Source organism: Microcebus murinus, chromosome 19 (assembly GCF_040939455.1).
Source record: "Microcebus murinus isolate Inina chromosome 19, M.murinus_Inina_mat1.0, whole genome shotgun sequence".
NCBI lineage: Eukaryota > Metazoa > Chordata > Mammalia > Primates > Cheirogaleidae > Microcebus > Microcebus murinus.
In genome coordinates this window covers 2,698,457-2,718,158 of record NC_134122.1, presented here as the reverse complement: position 1 = coordinate 2,718,158, position 19,702 = coordinate 2,698,457, and the positions used below count along the sequence as shown (strand labels likewise).

The window sequence follows — 19,702 nt, the reverse complement described above, 5'->3', positions numbered from 1 at the left end:
CCACGGCACTCACTCTAGCCTGGGCAACAAAGCGAGACTCTGTCTCAAAAAAAAAAAAAAAAAAAAAAAAAAAGAATGGATTTTTTAAAAACCTCCTGAGGCTCCTAAGTGATTATAACAAGGCTGCAAGATACAAGGTTAATATACAAAAGCCAATTGTTTTCCTACATATAAGCAATGAACAATTGGAATTTGAAATTAAAAATACAACACCATTTACATAGCACCAGAAAATCTTTAGGTATAAATCTAATAAAACATATACAAGATTTATATGAGGGAAACTGCCAGACTTGATTAAAGTCTTTAAAAATTTCAAAGAATATCTAAAGAAATGAAGAGCTAGTCCATATACACAGTTAGAAAAATTCACTGTTGTCAAGTTGTCTCACCCCTATATACAACTTCTTCTTGATAGTCCAACATGGATGTCCAATGGACAAATTCAACATGGTCAAAACAGAAATCTTGATTTCCCCCACTATTTTCCTTTTACTATTATGGCACAAAGCAAACGACTATGTAACATTCTATTATTTTTGGTGGCATTGAGATTCTCTCAGCATGGGAGATAGACGATATAGATGTGTGATCAAAGAGGTTAGGAGAAAAACCTGCAGTCCTGAATTTGAATTGGAAGCATCAATATGGACTCATGATGTATTTTTATCTTAAGAAAGTGTTTCTGAGGCCAGGCACAGTGGCTCACACCTGTAATCCTGGCACTCTGGGAGGTCAAGGTGGGAGGATTGCTTGAGGTCTGGAGTGCCAGGCCAGTCTTAACAAGGGTTGAGACCTTGTCTGTACTAAAATTAGAAAAAATTAGCTGGTGCATGGTGGTGCATGCCTGTAGTCCCAGATACTCAGGGGCTGAGGCAGGAGGATTGCTTGAACTCAGGAGTTTGAGGTTGCAGTAAGTGAGCTACGATGATGGCTCTACACTCAACCTGGGAGTGATAGAGTGAGACTTTATCTCAAACAAAACAAACAAACAAAAAATGACCCAAAAGTGTTTCTGTCCACTAAAAGATGCTGGAAAAAATTACCAATTCAATAGCAGTGAGGAAAATCTCTTGCTAAAATGGAAGCAGAGCATTTTATATATGTGGCAGACTCTAGATCTGGGACATAAAATGTACAAAATGACTCTAGTTGACCTTGTCATACCAGATAGTGAGGACGCTATCAAAAGATCCCTCAGATTCTGTCAAAAGAACTCAGAAGCCAACTTAGAGAGATTCCCATGGGACAAAGATAAGACAATTTAAACATCAAAAAGCATAATAACTTCAATTATTGAAAAATATCAAATACATGTAAATCTTAGAGTTTATAACTATACTTAAATGTTTTTCAGTTGGTTGCCATTGGAGGATGCTATTGATTCATTAGTCATTATTTTGAACACTTGTGGACAAAGGGAAAGAATCCCACATTTATCTACTCCCACATTTCTAATCCCACAGCTATACAAGCTGTTGGGAAACCAGTAACTGATTATGGGAAGTATCTATTAATAAAATTATTCTAGTAGGTAAAAATGTTTTAATCAGTAAAAAAATAATGACTATCTTGTAACATCTAATGAATTCATTGATCTTAACATTAATCAATACTCACATCAGAATAAAATAGTAAGACTCCCAGCTCTACAAAAAGTTTTAAAAAAATTAGTGGGAGGTGGTAGCACATACCTGTAGTCCTAGCATCTGCAGAGTCTGAGATGAAAGGATCACTTGAGCCCAGGAGTTCCCAGTTGCAGTGAGCCATGATTTTTTTTTTTTTTTTTTTTGAGACAGAGTCTCACTCTGATGCCCAGGCTAGAGTGCCATGGTGTCAGCCTACCTCACAGCAATCTCAAACTCCTGGGCTTGAGTGATCCTACTGCCTAAGCCTCCTAAGTAGCAGGGACTACAGGTATACACCAACATGCCAGGCTAATTTTCTTATATATATATATAGAGAGAGAGACTATTAGTTGTACAGCTAATTTCTTTCTATTTTTTTTAGTAAAAACAGGGTCTCGCTCTTACTCAGGCTGGTCTCGCACTCCTGAGCTCAAATGATCTGCCTACCTGGGCCTCTCAGATTGCTAGGATTACAGGCATGAGCCACCATGCCTAGCCATCATCCTTATCTTTTAAAGACACATAGAGAAGTATTTATAGATGAAATGATACCTGGGATTTAAATTAAACAGGAGAGGGAAAGAAGCCATGGGTGTAGATGAAACAATACCGGCCAGGATTGATGCCATTGTCTAGGTAATGAGTACAGGCCAGTTCACTGCTCTCTGCTGTCTACTATTATGTATGTTTGAATTTTCCACAGTAAAGATTTTTTTACTTAAAAAATTTAAGATTAAAACATGTCAGTTACATGCTTCATTTTTCCCTTCTGGGAACGTCTTGGACCATAAGCATGAGGGCCATGATAGAAGTATAGCAAAGGGAAAGAATCCCATTCATTTCCTTAAAAAAACCCAAAATGGGAAAGTAAGAAATCCAATGATCAATAAATCACTGATAGGAAAGCACACCAAATACACATCATGGGAGTAGCAGAAAGAGAGGAGAGAAAGGAAGAGAAAAAATAATTGAAGAAATAATGGCTGAAAACATCCTAAATTTATTTAGAAAACAACAACCTATATTTACAAGAAGCTCAGTAAACTTCAAGTAGCATAAACAAAAAGGGACCAACAAATAGATACATCATAGTAAAAATGCTGAAAGTAAAAGACAAGGAGAAAATAGTTAGTATATCATATTAATTTTTTTATATTCTGCAATCATTTCAAAATAAAATTCAGATCATACTTTTAAAGACTAAATTTCCTTTATGTTTTAATTCAGAAACAGAAGTGCTAATAAGTATATTTTGCTACAGAACTTGATAGAGATATATAAAGATAATAACATAAAGTTGTGGAGATCAAGTAGCACCTTAGAAAAGCTTTGTCATAAAATGAAAGCTGAAAACCAGGATACAAGTTGGTATCTAAATAAAAATATCTGAGTGCACTGACACAGATAAAGCACAGGGTGAAAACAAAAAGTGCAGTTGATGGACAAGGCTGGACACTGGAATTGTGGGAGGTATTTCTTTCTTGTTTAACTTACCCATACACCTGCTGTAATGTGGGACACACAAAGCTCAGAGAAGAAAACAAAAATAATTTGTTCAAATGAGTGACACAATTAGGGCTTTCCGGAGCTTTCAATGAACTCTCTCCCTCTCTGGCCCCAACATCAGTCTCATGTTCCCATTAGACGTGCTCATCTCAAGGCGTCTGCCACGAGGAACAGTCAACAGCCCTGACACTCAGGAGTCGGCCTGGCACTCACAGCTAGGTCTTGGTGCCCTCTGGATGAACACGGAGAATCTCACAGAACATCAGTAGCAGATAAGTCCACTCTGGGACTGTGACGGAACAAAATCAAACAAGACTATTCTGTAGTCAAGTCTCAACAGGAAACGTGAACACTGTCCTAGGCACAAAAAGGACCAACATCCCCCTGCCCTGCCTGATGTGAGTGATTGCTGCTTCCTTGCCAGTCACAGGTTTGGCCTCAGTCTAGTCTTCCTTCCTTTAAATAAAATACATTAAGATATCCAATCAGAATTACCCCTATTCTGTAACAACATTTAATCCAGAGGAAAGATGGTTCCTAATTCCTAACAGCCATAACACAAGCCCAGCTCCTTTTAGTCATGCTGTGGAGACCCTTCCCTGTTCCCTGTTATAGTGAATAACAAATCCAATTTGTGGAGCTACAGGGATGTTCCTGGTGGGGTTTGGCCAGAGGGCATTGATAATTCGGATAGTCAAGTCTTTTCATTAAAGGGTCTCTCTTTCCATCTTTAACCTAAAGGGTCTCTATCAAGAATTTTATTCTCCCAAGGTACATAGTAGATGTTTCTCTTACAAAAGACAAATGGTAAGTTTCATAGAGTAGAAAAAACAAACAGGATTTTCTTAGAAAATTAGTTACCTCCATAATGTTCTTAGGCCATACCTTTACTGAGTAAAAAAAAATTTCATGGCAATCACTTTTCCAAGAGCCCCTTTTATGTCCTTGTTCCTGAGGCTATAGATGACAGGGTTAAGCATGGGGGTCACCACTGTATACATCACGGCGGCTGCTATATCTTTCTCAGCTGAGTGAGAGGATGAGGGGTTGAAATAGAGAGATATGATGGTGCCATAGAAGAGGAACACGACAGCCAGGTGGGAGCCACAGGTGGAGAAGGCTTTCCATCTTCCCTTTGTAGATGGGACTCTCAGGACAGCACAAGCAATAAGGACATATGACACCAGGATGCAAATAAATGGGACGATCATTATAGGCCCTGCTGCAATAAGAATCATCATCTCATTGAGGTGAGTGTCTGAGCAGGAGAGTTTCAGGAGAGGAGTCACATCACAGAAGAAGTGGGGGATGGTGTTGTCTGCACAGAATGAGAGTCTAGCCATCAGCAGGGTGTGCAACAGAGCATTCAGGCTGGCCACACCCCACGCTCCAGCAACTAGCAGGGCACAGAGCTGATGGGTCATCTTTGTGGTGTAATGTAAGGGGTGGCACACGGCCACAAAGCGGTCATAGGCCATCACAGCCAGGAGGAAATTGTCCATGTCAGCAAACACTATGAGAAAATATATCTGTGTCAGGCAGCCAGAGAAGGAGATGGTCTGGCTGGAGAGCACGTGATTGGTCAGCATCTTGGGGGTGGTGGTGGAGGAGAAGCAGACGTCCACGAAGGACAGGTTGCCGAGGAAGAAGTACATGGGGGTGTGCAGGCGGGAGTCGGTGCTGACAGCCAGGATGAGCAGCAGGTTTCCCAGGACTGTGGCCAGGTACATGCTCAGGAAGAGCACGAAGAGGAGCTGCTGCTGCTGGGGCTGCGTGGAGAGTCCCAGGAGGATGAACTCGGAGACACTCGACTGGTTTGTGCCTCTCATCAGCCTGAGCCCAGATGTAGAGAAGAGAGCCAGAGGTCAGAAATGTAGAAGCTGAGTGTTTGCATGTAACAAGTCAAGCTCCGGCCACGGTCATGTTAACAAACTTGCTCAGTAAGGATCCACCTCTAGTTCCTACATCCCCAATTTCCTACTCCCACTTCTAGGTGATGGTGTCCCACTGGACTTATGCTTTTAATTGTATAAAAATAACATGAAGACAAGGCACATATACATATACATCCCTTCTCTGCTATTATATGTTTCCCTTTTAATATTCCCAGGCTTTCTCCCCCTCCCCAGGAGCTTATACAGACAAGAGAAGGAGATATTACCCTGTCCCTCTCAGGCTCCAGCGGGTGGACTGAGAACTCTTACTACCGCTCCCTGTATGTGGAAGATTTAGCAAGGGGAGTTTATCAAAGAACTTCACTCATTAGTAAAGAAATGTTGACATCTCCTCTGTTATAATATTACCTGGGATAAGTTGCTGGTGTCACTATCAAGTGTTCTTCCCCTTGGAGGGACTGATCAAAGCTCCTTTTTATTCTAAGCCCTTAAAAGAATTGGAAATACAGTCTTGAACAAGTGAAGAGCAAATGTTTGAGGCCTTAGCCTTCTGTGCCAGAAGGATGTTTGGGGGAATCACAGACAGGTTTTTACAGGAGCCTCCATGGCCCCTGGGACTAGACTCCCTTAGAGTCTCATTAGGGACAAGAAGAAAGTAATTGTCACACTTATTTTCTGGTCTCTGCAGATCCAACAATGATGACAAAGATATTCTCTAAGTCCTGTGTCAGAACGTGTAGATAAAGCAATCTGGGTGGAGATTAGTCCCAGAGAACATTCCCTGAGACCTCAAATTGTGTCACCTTGCTGATGTGGGTTTATGCTTATAGGTTTGAAAAGTCAGTTATGAAAACATCCTTTTTTTGTCTTTCTTAACTCAGAAACTGAGGTTATAGCTGGGCACAGTGGCATATGCTCATAGAGAGAGAGAGAGAGAGAGAGAGAGAGAGAGAGAGAGAGAGAGAGAGAGAGAGAGGTAAAAACTAGGGCTATTGCAGTGTTATCTGAGTGAAACCTTCCTTTTTCTCCTCATATTTGGTCATTTACTGCATAGAGTTAGTGATGCATTTTTAGATAGTGATCCTGGGGGTTTGGGGAGAGGAAGTGGTGGCATTACAGAAATGTGCCTGATTCTTTAAAGTATTGGGTGTAAAGGATAATCCTTTTGCAAGGGAGAAGAGATATCAGGGAGTGCACTTCATGCCATGAATGAGGAACTCCATGCTCCTAGAGTAGACTTTTGGGGGATGATGTTTCCCCAGCTTGTTCACAATGGATCACCCTTTTCTGAGAATGGCCCCCTAATCCATAGACACTCAGGGTTGTGGCTACAGCAGCCCACTTTATACTTCATCAGCCTCTTCCCAGTGAGGACTCATAATCGGACTAGGTTTCCTGGATTTGGGACTGGGGTCCTGCAGGTCATTCTCAATATGACTTGGCCTGTAATACATAAATCCAGCTTGCAACTGTATCCGAATGACTTACTGATAGAAAAGCAAAAGTCTATAGAGAGGAAAAATTGGAAACACAGAGAGAGAAGTAGAGATGAGCTGGCTAGTTCAGGGTTCAAGTAATTTTTAAACTATTGGCTACATTCTGGCCTCACTCAGAGTTCTGAGTTGCAAATAACAAAAACCAAGACTTGCTGAGTTAAGCAGAAAAGGATTTCATGAAAATTATCATGGATACCTTTCAAAAACACCAGTCAGCTGGAGAACCAGGTTCAGAAGACTCCACAGCAGCTACAATGGCCCAAATCATGCCATAGAACTAGTCTGATTAGTATACCAATGTTGCTATTGCCTCCAAGCATAAACGTTGCAGTTTATAGCTTTGACACAGCTATCACTGGACATGGGATGACGCCAGTAATACTGCTGTCACTGCTGCCCCAGGAATCCATCTTACTGCAATGGCTGTTTCTGCCATTGGTCTTTCTTGATCTCCCCTTCCCTGTATCAAAGGCTAAGTCAGGGCTGTCTGATGGGCAGTCACATGCCCACATCTTAGCTGCAAGAGAGGTTAGCAAATCACTTATGCAGGATTTCCTGTTCTATAGGGAGAAGTAGGTTCTCTTCCCAATAAATGTGAGGTAGGGGATTACCTAGCTTTGGAAGGAGTTGCAGAAATTGGGAATCCAAAAATCACAATGAATGCTCATTAGAATCCATCTTTCCAGTTGCACAATATTAACTCATACCCTCTCTTACCAATTTACTCTTCAGTAAAAAAGAAACTCTCTGGCCTAACATAATGCAACTATCCTTCACACAATGTGGGAACAACTCAAATCCTATCAATTACTGCATTCAAGTCCACAACCAAGATCTCCTCTACTCCAATCACAATCCCATCGTGACATTCTGGAACTTCTGAATCAAATGTGAAAGCTAACCAATGACACATCTTATGTATATGTGAAACATGAAGAAAGGGAGATAAAAGAAGAAAGCTAGCATATATATACATACATGCCATATATATATATATATATATATATATATATATATATATACACACACACACACACACCCCATATATATGGAGGAAAATATAAACAGATGCTGTAATCTTCATTTCTGCTGGTAGCCACAAGCCCTTAGTTGATATTAATAATTTTCCTTATCCACAATCTAATTCATGTCCCCTTGTCTTTCACCAGTATCTCAGCTATTCAAGGTTGTTTTTTAACCTGATATGGTAGCACAAGACTTTCATGTCTGAGAGATTTTGCCTCTTTATAGTCCTGCCCATAATGAATAACACTGTTCAAGTTTTTCATCAACTGCTATCACTGAACACGTCGATTCCAGAATCCTCTCAAAGAGATCTATCCGTAGTCTTCTCTGCTACCATGGTGAAGCAGCAGCTAAACTATTTTCTATTCATAGTCAAAGTCATAACAATATGAGAATCCCCTTTTTGGTCAGTTTATCCAGTAACAGATGGAGCCCAAATTGGCCAACAAGAAGTCTCTGCAGAGCCCAGTGGTGCTTGGATAAGAAACAAACTTTTGCAAACAAATCGTTAGGTAGTACAAGAAGATATGTCTACTTGTATCCCTTGTTTCCTTGCCCTATAAATTCCTGGTTTGGAGAAAGTTCAGCATATATTGTCTATTAGTATGAATCTTATACTGTATCCTGTAAAATGAGCCCTAAGCTTTGAATCTTTAAAAGACCATTTCACTATTCCATAAAATCAGTTGCTTCTGCTGACAGTGTACAAGTAGATACCAATGAATTCCATGGGCATCAGCCTTACCTCATGTATTAGTTATCCATTGTTGAATAATAAATTATTCTAAAACATAGCAACTTAAAACAGTAAACAATTCCCCCACACGGATCCTGTGGGTCAGGAATCTGGTACTGGTTTAGCTGAATGGTTTTGGATCAGTTTCTTATGAGACTGCAGTTGTAAACAGGGGCTTGGTCATCTGAAGGCTTAATTGAGGCTGGAGGATCAGTTTCCAAGATGGCTCCTTCACAGGATGGCTCTATTAGCAGTTAGCTAATTTGATACATCTTCACATGGTATAGTTTGTTTTTTTTAGAGCAAGTGATTTTAAGGAGATGGAAGCCACATATCTTTTCCACATAGCTCCAGAAGTCACTAAGAGACTATTGCTTACAACCTCAGCCCGATTCAGTGTGGGAAGGGATTACACATTGAGAATCATCTTGGTGACTACCATGTCCCTTTCACTAAAAATTGAGTTCTTTGATTAGAGACAATGTCTGTGGGATGCAAGTTGGTGAACAAATCCATCCATTCCTAATACACATTCTATCAGTCTTTCAAACTTAGGTTGATTGAGCATCCCTTTGTATACACTGGTTTCTCTTTCCGGGGTTATTCTACACATTCCCAAGTACCATAGGTTTTTTTACCTGTATCATCCCACATTATTACTTTTGTTATACCATCCTGATTAAGTGGAAAGTGATGTCTGGGATGTCATAAAGATCCTGAATCTTACTAACAAGGCTTGAATCTTAGCACCTCCATTAGGTCTGCAGTATAAGCCATCATCTCCAGAGCTAAATGCAGGCATCAGTATTGTCCTCTGGACGTGAAATAAGGCTCTGAAACATTAACATGCACAGAAACCACCTGGGGTGTTGTTAAAATTAAGATTCTAATTCAGGAGGCCTGAGATTATGCATTTTTATCAGTCACCCAGGCAATGCCTGCTCTCGGACCTTATTTTCAGTAGCAAGGCCTTACGTTCAGAGGAATAGGAGCCCTTACTCTGAGACAGACCCAAGTCACCTACATCCATCTATGCGCTGCCGGCTCCCAAGCCAACATCACCTTTTTAAAGGATATTCAGGTTGGAAGTCAGACCCTGACCTCCTGTCTCCCTGTAGGAGACAGGAATCCCGAACACCGGGCGACCCACCCTGACCAGAAAGGGCAGACAGGTGTGGCAGAGACCTAAAGGCCCCGGAGCAGATGGAGGGGGTAGGGCTCATGGGACCCGCCAGTTGCCCACGTTTGGCGGGCACCAACACCGCCGTGCCTTTTTCCTTCCTTTTTGGGATAAAGGAACCAGAGCCCCCAGGTGCACTGCAAAACCGCGGTTCCAAACCTCCGGCACTTCCGGTAAGAGATGGCGCCGCACTTCCTCCTGGAGACAGCTCCGGGCTGAAGCCCCGCCTCCTCCTAGCTAATTGGACGGGAGGCCGACGCAGTTTCTGATTGGTCGCATTCGAGTGTGCAGCGCCTTCCGTAAGAGGGAGCGCCAAGTTCGCCCCTCCGGCCCTGCGCCTGCGCGTGGTGGCCCGGCGGGGGGCGGGCGGTTCGGTTGCTAGGAGAAGACTATGGGTACAGTGGAGGCGGTGGTGGAAGTGCAAAACTTAAGGGCGCCCCCAAAAGTTTACAAATCAAGATAATATTTTCATGCGATATTTTTTAAAAATCGAAATTAATGCAAAGACAAGACCAATGAGATGAAAGGTAATTTAGTGTTACATAAGCTCTTCCTTTGGTCAAAAGAAATTGTCAAATACTATGGCAATTTGCTCAGTTGAAGTCGAGATAAGTAAGCAAAGAAGTAGGTTTTGAAAATATCATTGCTGCCACTAAAGCTAGGAGAGTGTTACTAATAGTCCTGAGCCACATAATGACACTTCAGTCAACAAGGAGCGGCATATACTACAGTGGTCCAATAAGATTATAATACCACATTTTTGCTGTACCTTTATGTATAGATACACAACTACTTATTGTGTTACAACTGTCTACAGTGTTCAGCACAGTAACATGCTGTACAGGTTTATAGCCCAACAGTGACACATTTCTCAGATGGCATTCTGGTTGTTAATCGATACATGACTGTATTTGAAAATATTCTGGTTTTGGTGTATGTAAATAAAACTGAAGCTTAGAATAATGTGAGTTTTACTGTACTTACTTTTCAGTTTTTTCAGTATTTTTTCAACTCCTTTAAATGTTCTGGAAAAAATAATCATTTAAAAATGCATGAAAACATGTACAGGAGTACATATTTTTCCTTTTGCCTCAGACTTCAACATGGCTTGGCAGCTCTGGTACAAGGCAGCAGAGAGCAGAGCCAAGCCCATCAGCTCCTTTAGGAAGCTTTTTCATCTTCCTTTCCAGTGACTTCCCCATCATATTGATTCATTCATGTAATCATTTATTCAAGCAAACAATAATGGTTGAGCAACTAGTACATTCCAGGTACTGCTGATAAAACAGCTCCTGCACTCATGGAGCTACATGCTAGTTGGGGGAATGAGGGGAAGACAAGGAGAAAAACATAAAATAATAACCTCAGGGTACTGTTTCCTCCTATTTATTCATTATTCATGAAACCTTACATGCTTTACATGAACCAGACGCGGTGCCTAACACTTAAGTGTTCGAATGTGAATAATGATCCATTCCTTCTTTCAAGGGCCTTATGAGCTCATGCTGGAAGGCCTAAGAAGAATGCAAACAACTGCAGCAGAAGGCTGTACAGGGTATATGAAAAGGGTAAGACAAGCAATTCTGTTGGGATGATGTATTCATTTCCTATGGCTGCTGTAACAAAGTACCGCAAACTAGGTAACTTAAAAACAGAAATTTATGGTCTCATTGTTCTGGAGGCTAGAAATCTGAAATCAAGGTGTTGGTAAGGTTGGTTCCTTCTGATTGCTGTGAGGGAGGAGCTGTCCAGTGCCTCTCTTCTAGCTTCTTGTGGAAGTTAGCAACCCTTAGTTTTCCTTGGCTTGTACACACATCATTTCAACCTCTGCTATTGTCTTCATATGGCATTCTCCCTAAGTGTCTTCTGTGTCTCATGTCTTTGCATGGCATTCTTCTCTCTATGTGTTAAAATCTGGGTGGCATCATTGTATTTTGCAAAATTACCCTGTCAAATAAAATACTATGTGAAGTTTTTTTCCCATTTTCTTTGTTGTTGTTGCTGTTGAGGCAGAGTGTCACTTAGTGTCCCTGGATAGAATGCAGTGACTGTAGTCACCACAAGCTCCAGGTCCTGGGCTTTGAGTGATCCTTCTGTCTCAGCCTCCCAGATAGCTGGGACTATAGGCACACACCACAGTGCCAGGCTGTGTTTTGTGGTTTAGTGTATTTTTTGTTGTTGTTGTCTTTTTTGTTTGTCTCTAGTGACGGGGTTTCACTGTGCTCAGGCTGGTGTCAAACCCCTGAGCTGCAGCAATCCACCTGCCTCCGCCTCCCAGAAAGCTAGGATTATAGGCGTGAGCCACTGTACCTAGCCACTACGTGATGTTTTCAACGAATAGTTGGTAATATGGCACATGGACCAGACTCTAGTATTTAACCTTTGGTCAGGCCACATTGTGTAGCTATTTTTTCATTGTTGTCATACCCTTGTTACTATTATCAAAATGTTGTCTTAGGTTGGGTTCCCCAGAAGCACATGCCAAGTTTGGGTATGAGATGTTGACTAGCGGTGGACACCTGTGGTGAGGAGGGGGTGGAAGCAGGACTGGGCAGGGGGAAAGGGGAACCGAGATGCAGCCAGCGGGGCTCTGGAGATTATGTGGCCCCTCAGAGTTGTCTAGGGCTGGGCTGAAATGGCAGGGGCTTTATACCCCCCATGGATCAGTCATTGAGTGCTGTCCACCAGGGAATGGAATGACCTCTAAAGAGGCCCCTCTCAGCCTCTGAGGCCATCCCAGGAGCTGCAGCAAGAGGTTGTTTGCTCACAGCAAAGGCAACCAGACCTTACTGCAAGGGGAATTTGGCAGTTCATCCGCCTACCCATTGAAAATATTTTATAACAAACACGAGTTACAAACATGCTCAAGTGTATTAAATGAGTTCAATTTTTTAAAAAGTTTCAAAATGCAAAAAATTGTGAAGGAGACAAAATCTTGACTATTTGCCTGTGTGTGATTTTCAGTTCTCTATAAGTTTCTTTCTCTCCCTCATATTTTCTATAATGACCATATACTACTGCTTAAATCTTTAAAAGGCCCATTATACTATTTAGAAAGTGGTTGTTTTAGAAAGATTTTTAAAAGTAACATTAAATAATAAAAGCTAACACCAAAAAGCAAAACACAGCATTTTATATAAAATATAAATGTATAAATGCATAAATATGAATGCATTGATTATATGGCCAAAGGAAAGACTAGGTAGAAATACAATTTATGGAGATTTCATTGAATGAAGAGTTATTAGAAGTTTGTACTTCTTTATAACTGCCTGCATTTTCCTTAAAAAATTCTATAACAAGGATATATTAAATTGTATAATGAGAAAAATATTTTTTAAAAATGAATGTAAGGTGGAGGCAGGCTCTTCTTTCCTGGAGAGGTTCTGGGCTCCAATTTTTTCTTTCTAACAGAAGTAGATGCAGCAGGCAAGCCACTGAAACAAACCCAAGAAACCAAGGAAAAGAGCCCATTTCTCTAGTCACACTCAGACAGCATTGGAGAAAAACAGGCAGATATGTACATGGCAAGCCCAAACCACGAAAAAGCCTAGGTAGTGACTTTTGTTATTGAACAGTTAGAATTTAAGCTAAGAAAGGATTAAAGGGCAAAGGTACTATGAGCACAATCCACAGTGATTGTATAACATTCATGAACCTTGGGCCAAGCTGACTCCATTGGGTGAAGGAGCTTTGGGAGCCTTTGTCAGCAAGCAGGAGATATGGTGCCCATGACCATAAGGGCTAGTGTGAATGGGTGGAAATAACTGGGTAAAGAACTCAGATCCAATTTTTGCCCCTGCTGTTTAAAAGGCTCTCATAGGTTATCTGCGCAAATGTAAACGGTTGTGTGAGCCTGATATCTCCTGCAATGTAAATGAATCTGCTCAAAGCTGGGGATTAGTTCATTAATGATAATACGTCCATATCATGAACTATCATACAACTGTAAACATCACATTTCTAAGGTATTTAATGACATGTGAAATGGTAAGTGGGAAAATAGGTTAGGGTTAGTATATATAAATTGAGGCTAACTTTGGTTAATATTATTTTGATATGTTTTCAATAGTGCTTTTACAAATCAAATTTCTCATAAATGTTGAAATCTTTTGCAGTATGTAAAATACTGTATTATGATTCCCAGAACATAATTCTTAAGCCTCTTGCCCAATTAAGGATGTAAAGTTGAAAGTTAAGATGATCTTAATTCATTCACTTATTCAGTAAAAGTGGACTGTATGTGTAATTTTTGTCGGGAGCCAAGCTTGGTGTGGGGCTTCCAAGGTGCACAGGGTACATCTGAGTCCCGACACCTCACATCTGTAGGGTCTTGAGGATGAAGACAGAGGCAGGACAACAGCAAGCAATGAACAGACTATGGAGCCATACATATCCAGTACTCAAAGAGAAGCTTTCTGGGAAAATCCAGGAGAGAGAATGACAGTCTCAGCCTAGAGGAATCAGTAAAGGCTTCACAGAGCAGGAAACTTGGGTCTGGAAGGTTCAGGGAGAACTTGTTACCCAGGGAGAAGACAGAGATGCATCCTGGACAGACAGAATTGAAAATGTGGATGTGTTGTTTTGAAAACAAGGCATACTTTATGTTAAATATGCCCCTGTAACGTCAGGCAGTCAAGATGGATGATGAGACACTGAAACTTATGAATTGTTCTTAGGGTTCTCTGTGAGGCCCAGGAGTGTGGATTACAGCCAAAGACCAACCTTCTGAGCACAGCACTTTGGCCCACAGAGAACTTCCAGCAAGTCTCCTTTTCCCTCTCTGCTGATTTTGCCCATATTAGACCTCAGATTTCCTCAGAAGGGCTCTAGGCTCCCTCTTTGTGATAAGCAATCACAAAACAGCCAGTGCAGTGTGACTGTCAGCTCAGAAGGTGCACAGAACCCCCTGGGGATCTTAAAGGAGAAAAATACTACCACACCACCAGGGTCCTATCGAGAGATTTGGATTTAACCTGCTGAGGTTTAGTGCAGCATCCATACACAAGTTCTGGAGTCTGTGACCTTAAGCAAAATGACATATGATGGAACCAGTTTTACCATAGGCTAGTTGGTACATATGAGACTTGTTTCCACAACACATTTTTGACCACAAAAACACCACCAAAATTCTAAATAAAGACCAAAGCACTTCCAATATTACACATTAAAATACATGTGATCTATACATACATATAAGAAAGATTAATGAAAACAAGCAAGATAACTATTTATCCTATTCTAGCTCAGGGTCATGGGTGGCCAGAGCCTATCCAGCAGTCCAGGGTGTAAGGCAGGAATCACCCCAGACAGGACGTCCTTCTGTCACAGGCCACACTCATTCCTACTGGGACAATGTGGATACACCAGCCCTCCCCCCCTTTTTTTTTCTTAAGACAGAGTCTTGCTCTGTGGCCCCGGCTAGAATGCCATGGTGTCAGCCTAGCTCACAGCAACCTAAAACTCAAGCAATCCTTCTGCCTCAGCCATCCCAGTAGCTAGGACTACAGGCATGCACCACCATGCCTGGCTAATTTTTCTATATATTTTTAGTTGGCCAATTAATTTCTTTCTATTATTAGTAGAGATGGAGTCTTGCTTTTGCTCAAGCTGGTCTCCAGACCTCGAGTGATCCTCCCACCTCGGCCTCCCAGAGTACACCAGCTCTCCTCACATGTACATCTTTGAGATGTGGGAGGAAACCAGACTACCCAGAGAAAGCTCACACAGATGTGGGGAGAACATGCGAAGTACATACACAGTGCTCCCAGACAGGAATTGATCTTTTTTCTCATCACTGTCATAACGAAACAACCCTGGTGGGGAACCAGCTGTATGTGTTTTCAAAGCGCCCAGGTTATGTTAACATGCAGCCAGGATTAAAAACTACTGCTAAAGATTCTAAGAACTTTTACAAAATAGAGTGCAAAAATATTTGTAACATGTAGCCTTTGAAAGTGATCACTTACAAAGGAAAATATTGACTTGTAAGTAAAAGAATTTAAAGTATAATAATTAAAAACAAATAGCAATACCTACTGAAGAAAGCAGGGTTGTCGTTAAGAGGTCACTGCTAAGTACCTACTGAGCATATTTATTCTAAGTTCCATGAAGACACTTTAACAAGTAGATTGCTGTATTTCTCAATGAGATGGGAAAGATTCTGTGCCTGGGAATGATGGGATAGGTTCACAGCACTTACATCAGTAAGAGCATGTCTTCCTGCCAACCAGTTTTCCCAGAGCCCTTTTCAAATCCCTGTTCCTCAGGCTGTAGATGAAAGGGTTTAGCATGGGGGTCACCACTGTATACAACACGGTAGCTTTGGTGTCTTTCTCAGCTGAGTGAGAGGACGAGGGGTTGAAATACACAGCAATGATGGTGCCATAGAAGAGGGACACGACAGCCAGGTGGGAGCCACAGGTGGAGAAGGCTTTCCATCTTCCCTTTGTAGTTGGAGCTCTCAGGACAGCACAGGTGATGTGCACATAGGATGCCAGGATGCAAACAAGTGGGGTCACCACGACCAAGGTGCCCTCAGTGAGAATAATCAACTCATTGAGGTGCGTGTCTGAGCAGGAGAGTCTCAGGAGAGGACTCACATCACAGAAGAAGTTGGAGATGGTGTTGTCTGCACAGAATGAGAGTTGAGCCATCAGCAGGGTGTGCAACAGAGCATTCAGGCTGGCCACTAACCACGACCCAGCGACCAGCAGGGCACATAGCTGATGGGTCATCTTTGTGGTGTAATGTAAGGGGTGGCACACGGCCACAAAGCGGTCATAGGCCATCACAGCCAGGAGGAAATTGTCCATGTCAGCAAACACTATGAGAAAATATATCTGTGTCAGGCAGCCAGAGAAGGAGATGGTCTGGCTCCGGAGCACATGATTGGCCAGCATCTTGAGGGTGGTGGTGGAGGAGAAGCAGACGTCCACGAAGGACAGGTTGCCGAGGAAGAAGTACATGGGGGTGTGCAGGCGGGAGTCGGTGCTGACCGCCAGGATGAGCAGCAGGTTTCCCAGGACCGTGGCCAGGTACATGCTCAGGAAGAGAAGGAAGAGGAGCTGCTGCTGCTGGGGCTGCCTGGAGAGTCCCAAGAGGAGGAACTCGGAGACACTCGACTGGTTTGTGCCTCTCATGAGCCTGGGCCCAAATGCAGACAAAGAAGGATAAATGCAAACACTTGGGAAATGATGGGAAATTATTGCTCTCAGGTGGTGATGATAATATTCTTTCTGATGCTACTTTCTGGGCTCAGCTTTACAGAGAACTTTCCAGAGGTCAGAGCCAGCCTTCTTGGCTCAGCTCCCTGAGTCCAGGTTATAAAATTGAAGTGGAAATAACCCACAGGTGTGGGCTGAAACTCACCCAATTTGTGTTCCCCACAGCTCTGGAGCTCATAAACTGACAAGATAGGCACTGGTCATTACTGGGCAATTGTGAGGAATTCCTAAGGATCTCAGGATGGTCTCCATGGCTCCACTTAAAAGAGAGGGAGGAGTGTCCCTTTGAGATCCACATGACAACCAGTTATTGATGTAGTGCCACTGATCTAACTCTTACCCCAAAAGAATGGTGGTCCTCATTGTGATCTTGCTTCACCTTTTCAGACCTGGCAGGGGTTTCTGGGTGAGGGATAGGGACTGATCACTGGGGTTTCCAGGCTAAGTCTGCATGAATAAGGAGCTCGAATGTACAGACCCAGTGCTTGGTGCAGGAAGGATGTTTGGAAGAATCACAGGGCAAACTTTATATTGCAGCCTCCATGGCCACTAGGGCTGTATTCCCGGAGAGCCTCATTGGAGACAAGCAGAGAGTAATTGCCACTTCTCTTCCTTGTGCTCTTTTGGGTCCAGCTCTGATAATAAAAACCTGCCAAGCAAGTTGTGTAATTCTTGGATCGGTACCTGGCAACTTTGACAATGATCACACAATCTTGGGGATGACCACTAGCAACAATCCTTCTGTTAGAGAAAACTCATGATGCTGTATTTTATCACCCACCCAACCTGTAGTGGTGTCCTTGTTGGGAAACATGTGTGATCCCCTCTAGGGATTAAGATAATCACCTTTGGGTTTTCATGGTTCTGTCTCAATTCCCAGAGCCACCATTACTAGTTGTATGACGTTGGAATCCTACCAAGCTCTGCTGAATCACAAAATTTCATCATCTATAGAGTGGAGAAATAATACTCACTTTGTGAAGTTGTGGTGATGGTGATTAAATGAGGTCATTTATGTCAAACACCTCATGTTTCCTAGCCTCATCAATGCACTGAGCTGGGATCATGTCCACCAGGTGAGACTAAAGGTGTTAAATTATGTTTATATCCCTCACTCTCTGCCCAATCATCTGTACCCCGGATAAATGTCATTTGGATATGGTGTCATATTCTTATCTTCATATGTCAATAGTTATTTTCACAAGGGGCTAGATGACAAGTCTTTTCTTCTATATTTTGATTTTGGGGTGAATGAGGTAGAAATATAATAGAAACCATTGCTGAGTCCATTTATAAATTGGTAGAACATGAACTCCAGTGAGGAAAGAGAATTCCTGAGTCCAATATGTATCACTCTTCAAGAATTTTTCTCAATACTTGTCCTGAAGGCAAGATCTGACTTTAAGGTGGCTATAAAACATTTAATCTCATGCAATGGAAAGTTTGATTCCCTGGGCTGCTAAAATTAAAGAGTTACTCTCAAAAATCATGAACCCTGGGTCAGAGGTGGCAGTTGAATCTCTGAAAAAAAATGCCCTCTTGAAACCAGAGTGTCCATCTAACCAATCTTCCATTTTGAGTTATTTATGAACTGTGCTTCTCATTGTAACTATTGTGTCTTAATAAATAGAACTCACCTGCTCAAGACCAAAACCTTAGGATTATAATGAGCCTTTAGATTTCCATCAGACACATGCTATCAGACATCCAGTTCTACCCATTCTATCTCCAAAGATAGTCAAATAAAAACAAAACAACCAACCAACCAACAACAAAAAACCAACACACAATGCTAATTATGAAAGATGTGGCGATGAGGGGGAAAATAGGTAATAAATTAGTAAAGATGTTGTTTACAATGAAAACCAACTCATGTCCACCCAAGGTGAAATGTAATTTATTGGTTGATGTAATTGCAAAGTTCAAAGTGTCTTCTTGCAAAGCCCATATGTTTCAGGCAGGGCTAAATTCAGGGACCAAAATAATAGCATCAAGATCCTGGATTTCTCCATCTTACTGTTCAACTTCATTCTGTAGACTGTCCCTCTTCATGTGACAGGAAGATGTCCATCAGGAACTCCAAGCTCACATCCTCTCAGACTAGCGATCACAGGGCACGTAGAACTTCTCTTTACCAATGATTATTTATTATCTCCACATAAGTCTGTTATCATCCCTTAGTGAGTCATGTGTCCAAACCTGAACCAACCATTCTATATGGGAGACTGGAATATTCTGGTCATCTCAGGCCACAAACTGAATCCACTCCATGTGAGAATCCAGTTACAGACATTATCACCAGGACTCCATGGATGAGGAGAAGGGCTCCCCTCCTCTTCCATATATTTGGCTATAATTAAAAACCAGAAAAATAAGTGTTGGCCAGGATGTGGAGAAATCGGAACTCTGTATGTTGCTGAGGTGGGAATGTAAAATGATGCAGCAAAACAGTTTGGTGGCTTCTCAAAAAGCTAAATGAACAATTACCATACAACCCAGAAATTCCATTCCTAGGTTTCTACTCAAAATTGAAAACAGAGATTCAAACGGGTATTTCTAGAACAACGTTCATCACAACATTATTCTCAATAGCCAAAATGTATAAAACAACCGAAGTATCCATTACAGATGAATAGACAAACAAACTGTGGTAGATTTTTACAAGGGAATATTATCCATTCATGAAAAAAGGAATGAGATACTGAAGCATGCTACAATGTGGATGAGCCCTGTAGCTTTATACCAAGTGAAAGAAGCCAGATATGAAAAGACAAATAATGTAGTAATACACTTATATGAAATATATGGAATAGGCAAATCCATAGACATAGAAAGTAGATTACAGGTTACTAGGGACAGGGGAAGGGGAAACAGGGAGTTACTGCTAAATGGTTAGAGAGTTAGTGTGGGATCATGAAAATGTTTTAGAAACAGATAGTGGTGATATTTGCAAACTGTGTGAATATTATTAATGCCACTGAATTTATACTTTAAAAAGCTTGAAGTGGG

At 41.7% G+C, this 19,702-nt stretch overlaps 2 protein-coding genes across 2 annotated transcripts; both read right to left on the bottom strand.

Annotated features, from left to right (window-relative positions):
* Positions 1-4,005: 4,005 nt before the first annotated feature.
* LOC142862411 (olfactory receptor 1f45-like) lies at positions 4,006-5,970 on the bottom strand. Its single transcript, XM_075995011.1, has one exon. It carries the CDS (start codon positions 4,961-4,963, stop codon positions 4,022-4,024), a length of 942 nt encoding a protein of 313 aa, XP_075851126.1. The 5' UTR covers positions 4,964-5,970; the 3' UTR covers positions 4,006-4,021.
* A 9,686-nt stretch (positions 5,971-15,656) lies between these two features.
* On the bottom strand, positions 15,657-16,609 carry LOC105859575 (olfactory receptor 1F1-like). The gene has a single exon (XM_012743432.3). The coding sequence runs from the start codon at positions 16,607-16,609 to the stop codon at positions 15,671-15,673; it is 939 nt and encodes a 312-aa protein (XP_012598886.3). The 3' UTR covers positions 15,657-15,670.
* Between the last annotated feature and the right edge of the window lie 3,093 nt (positions 16,610-19,702).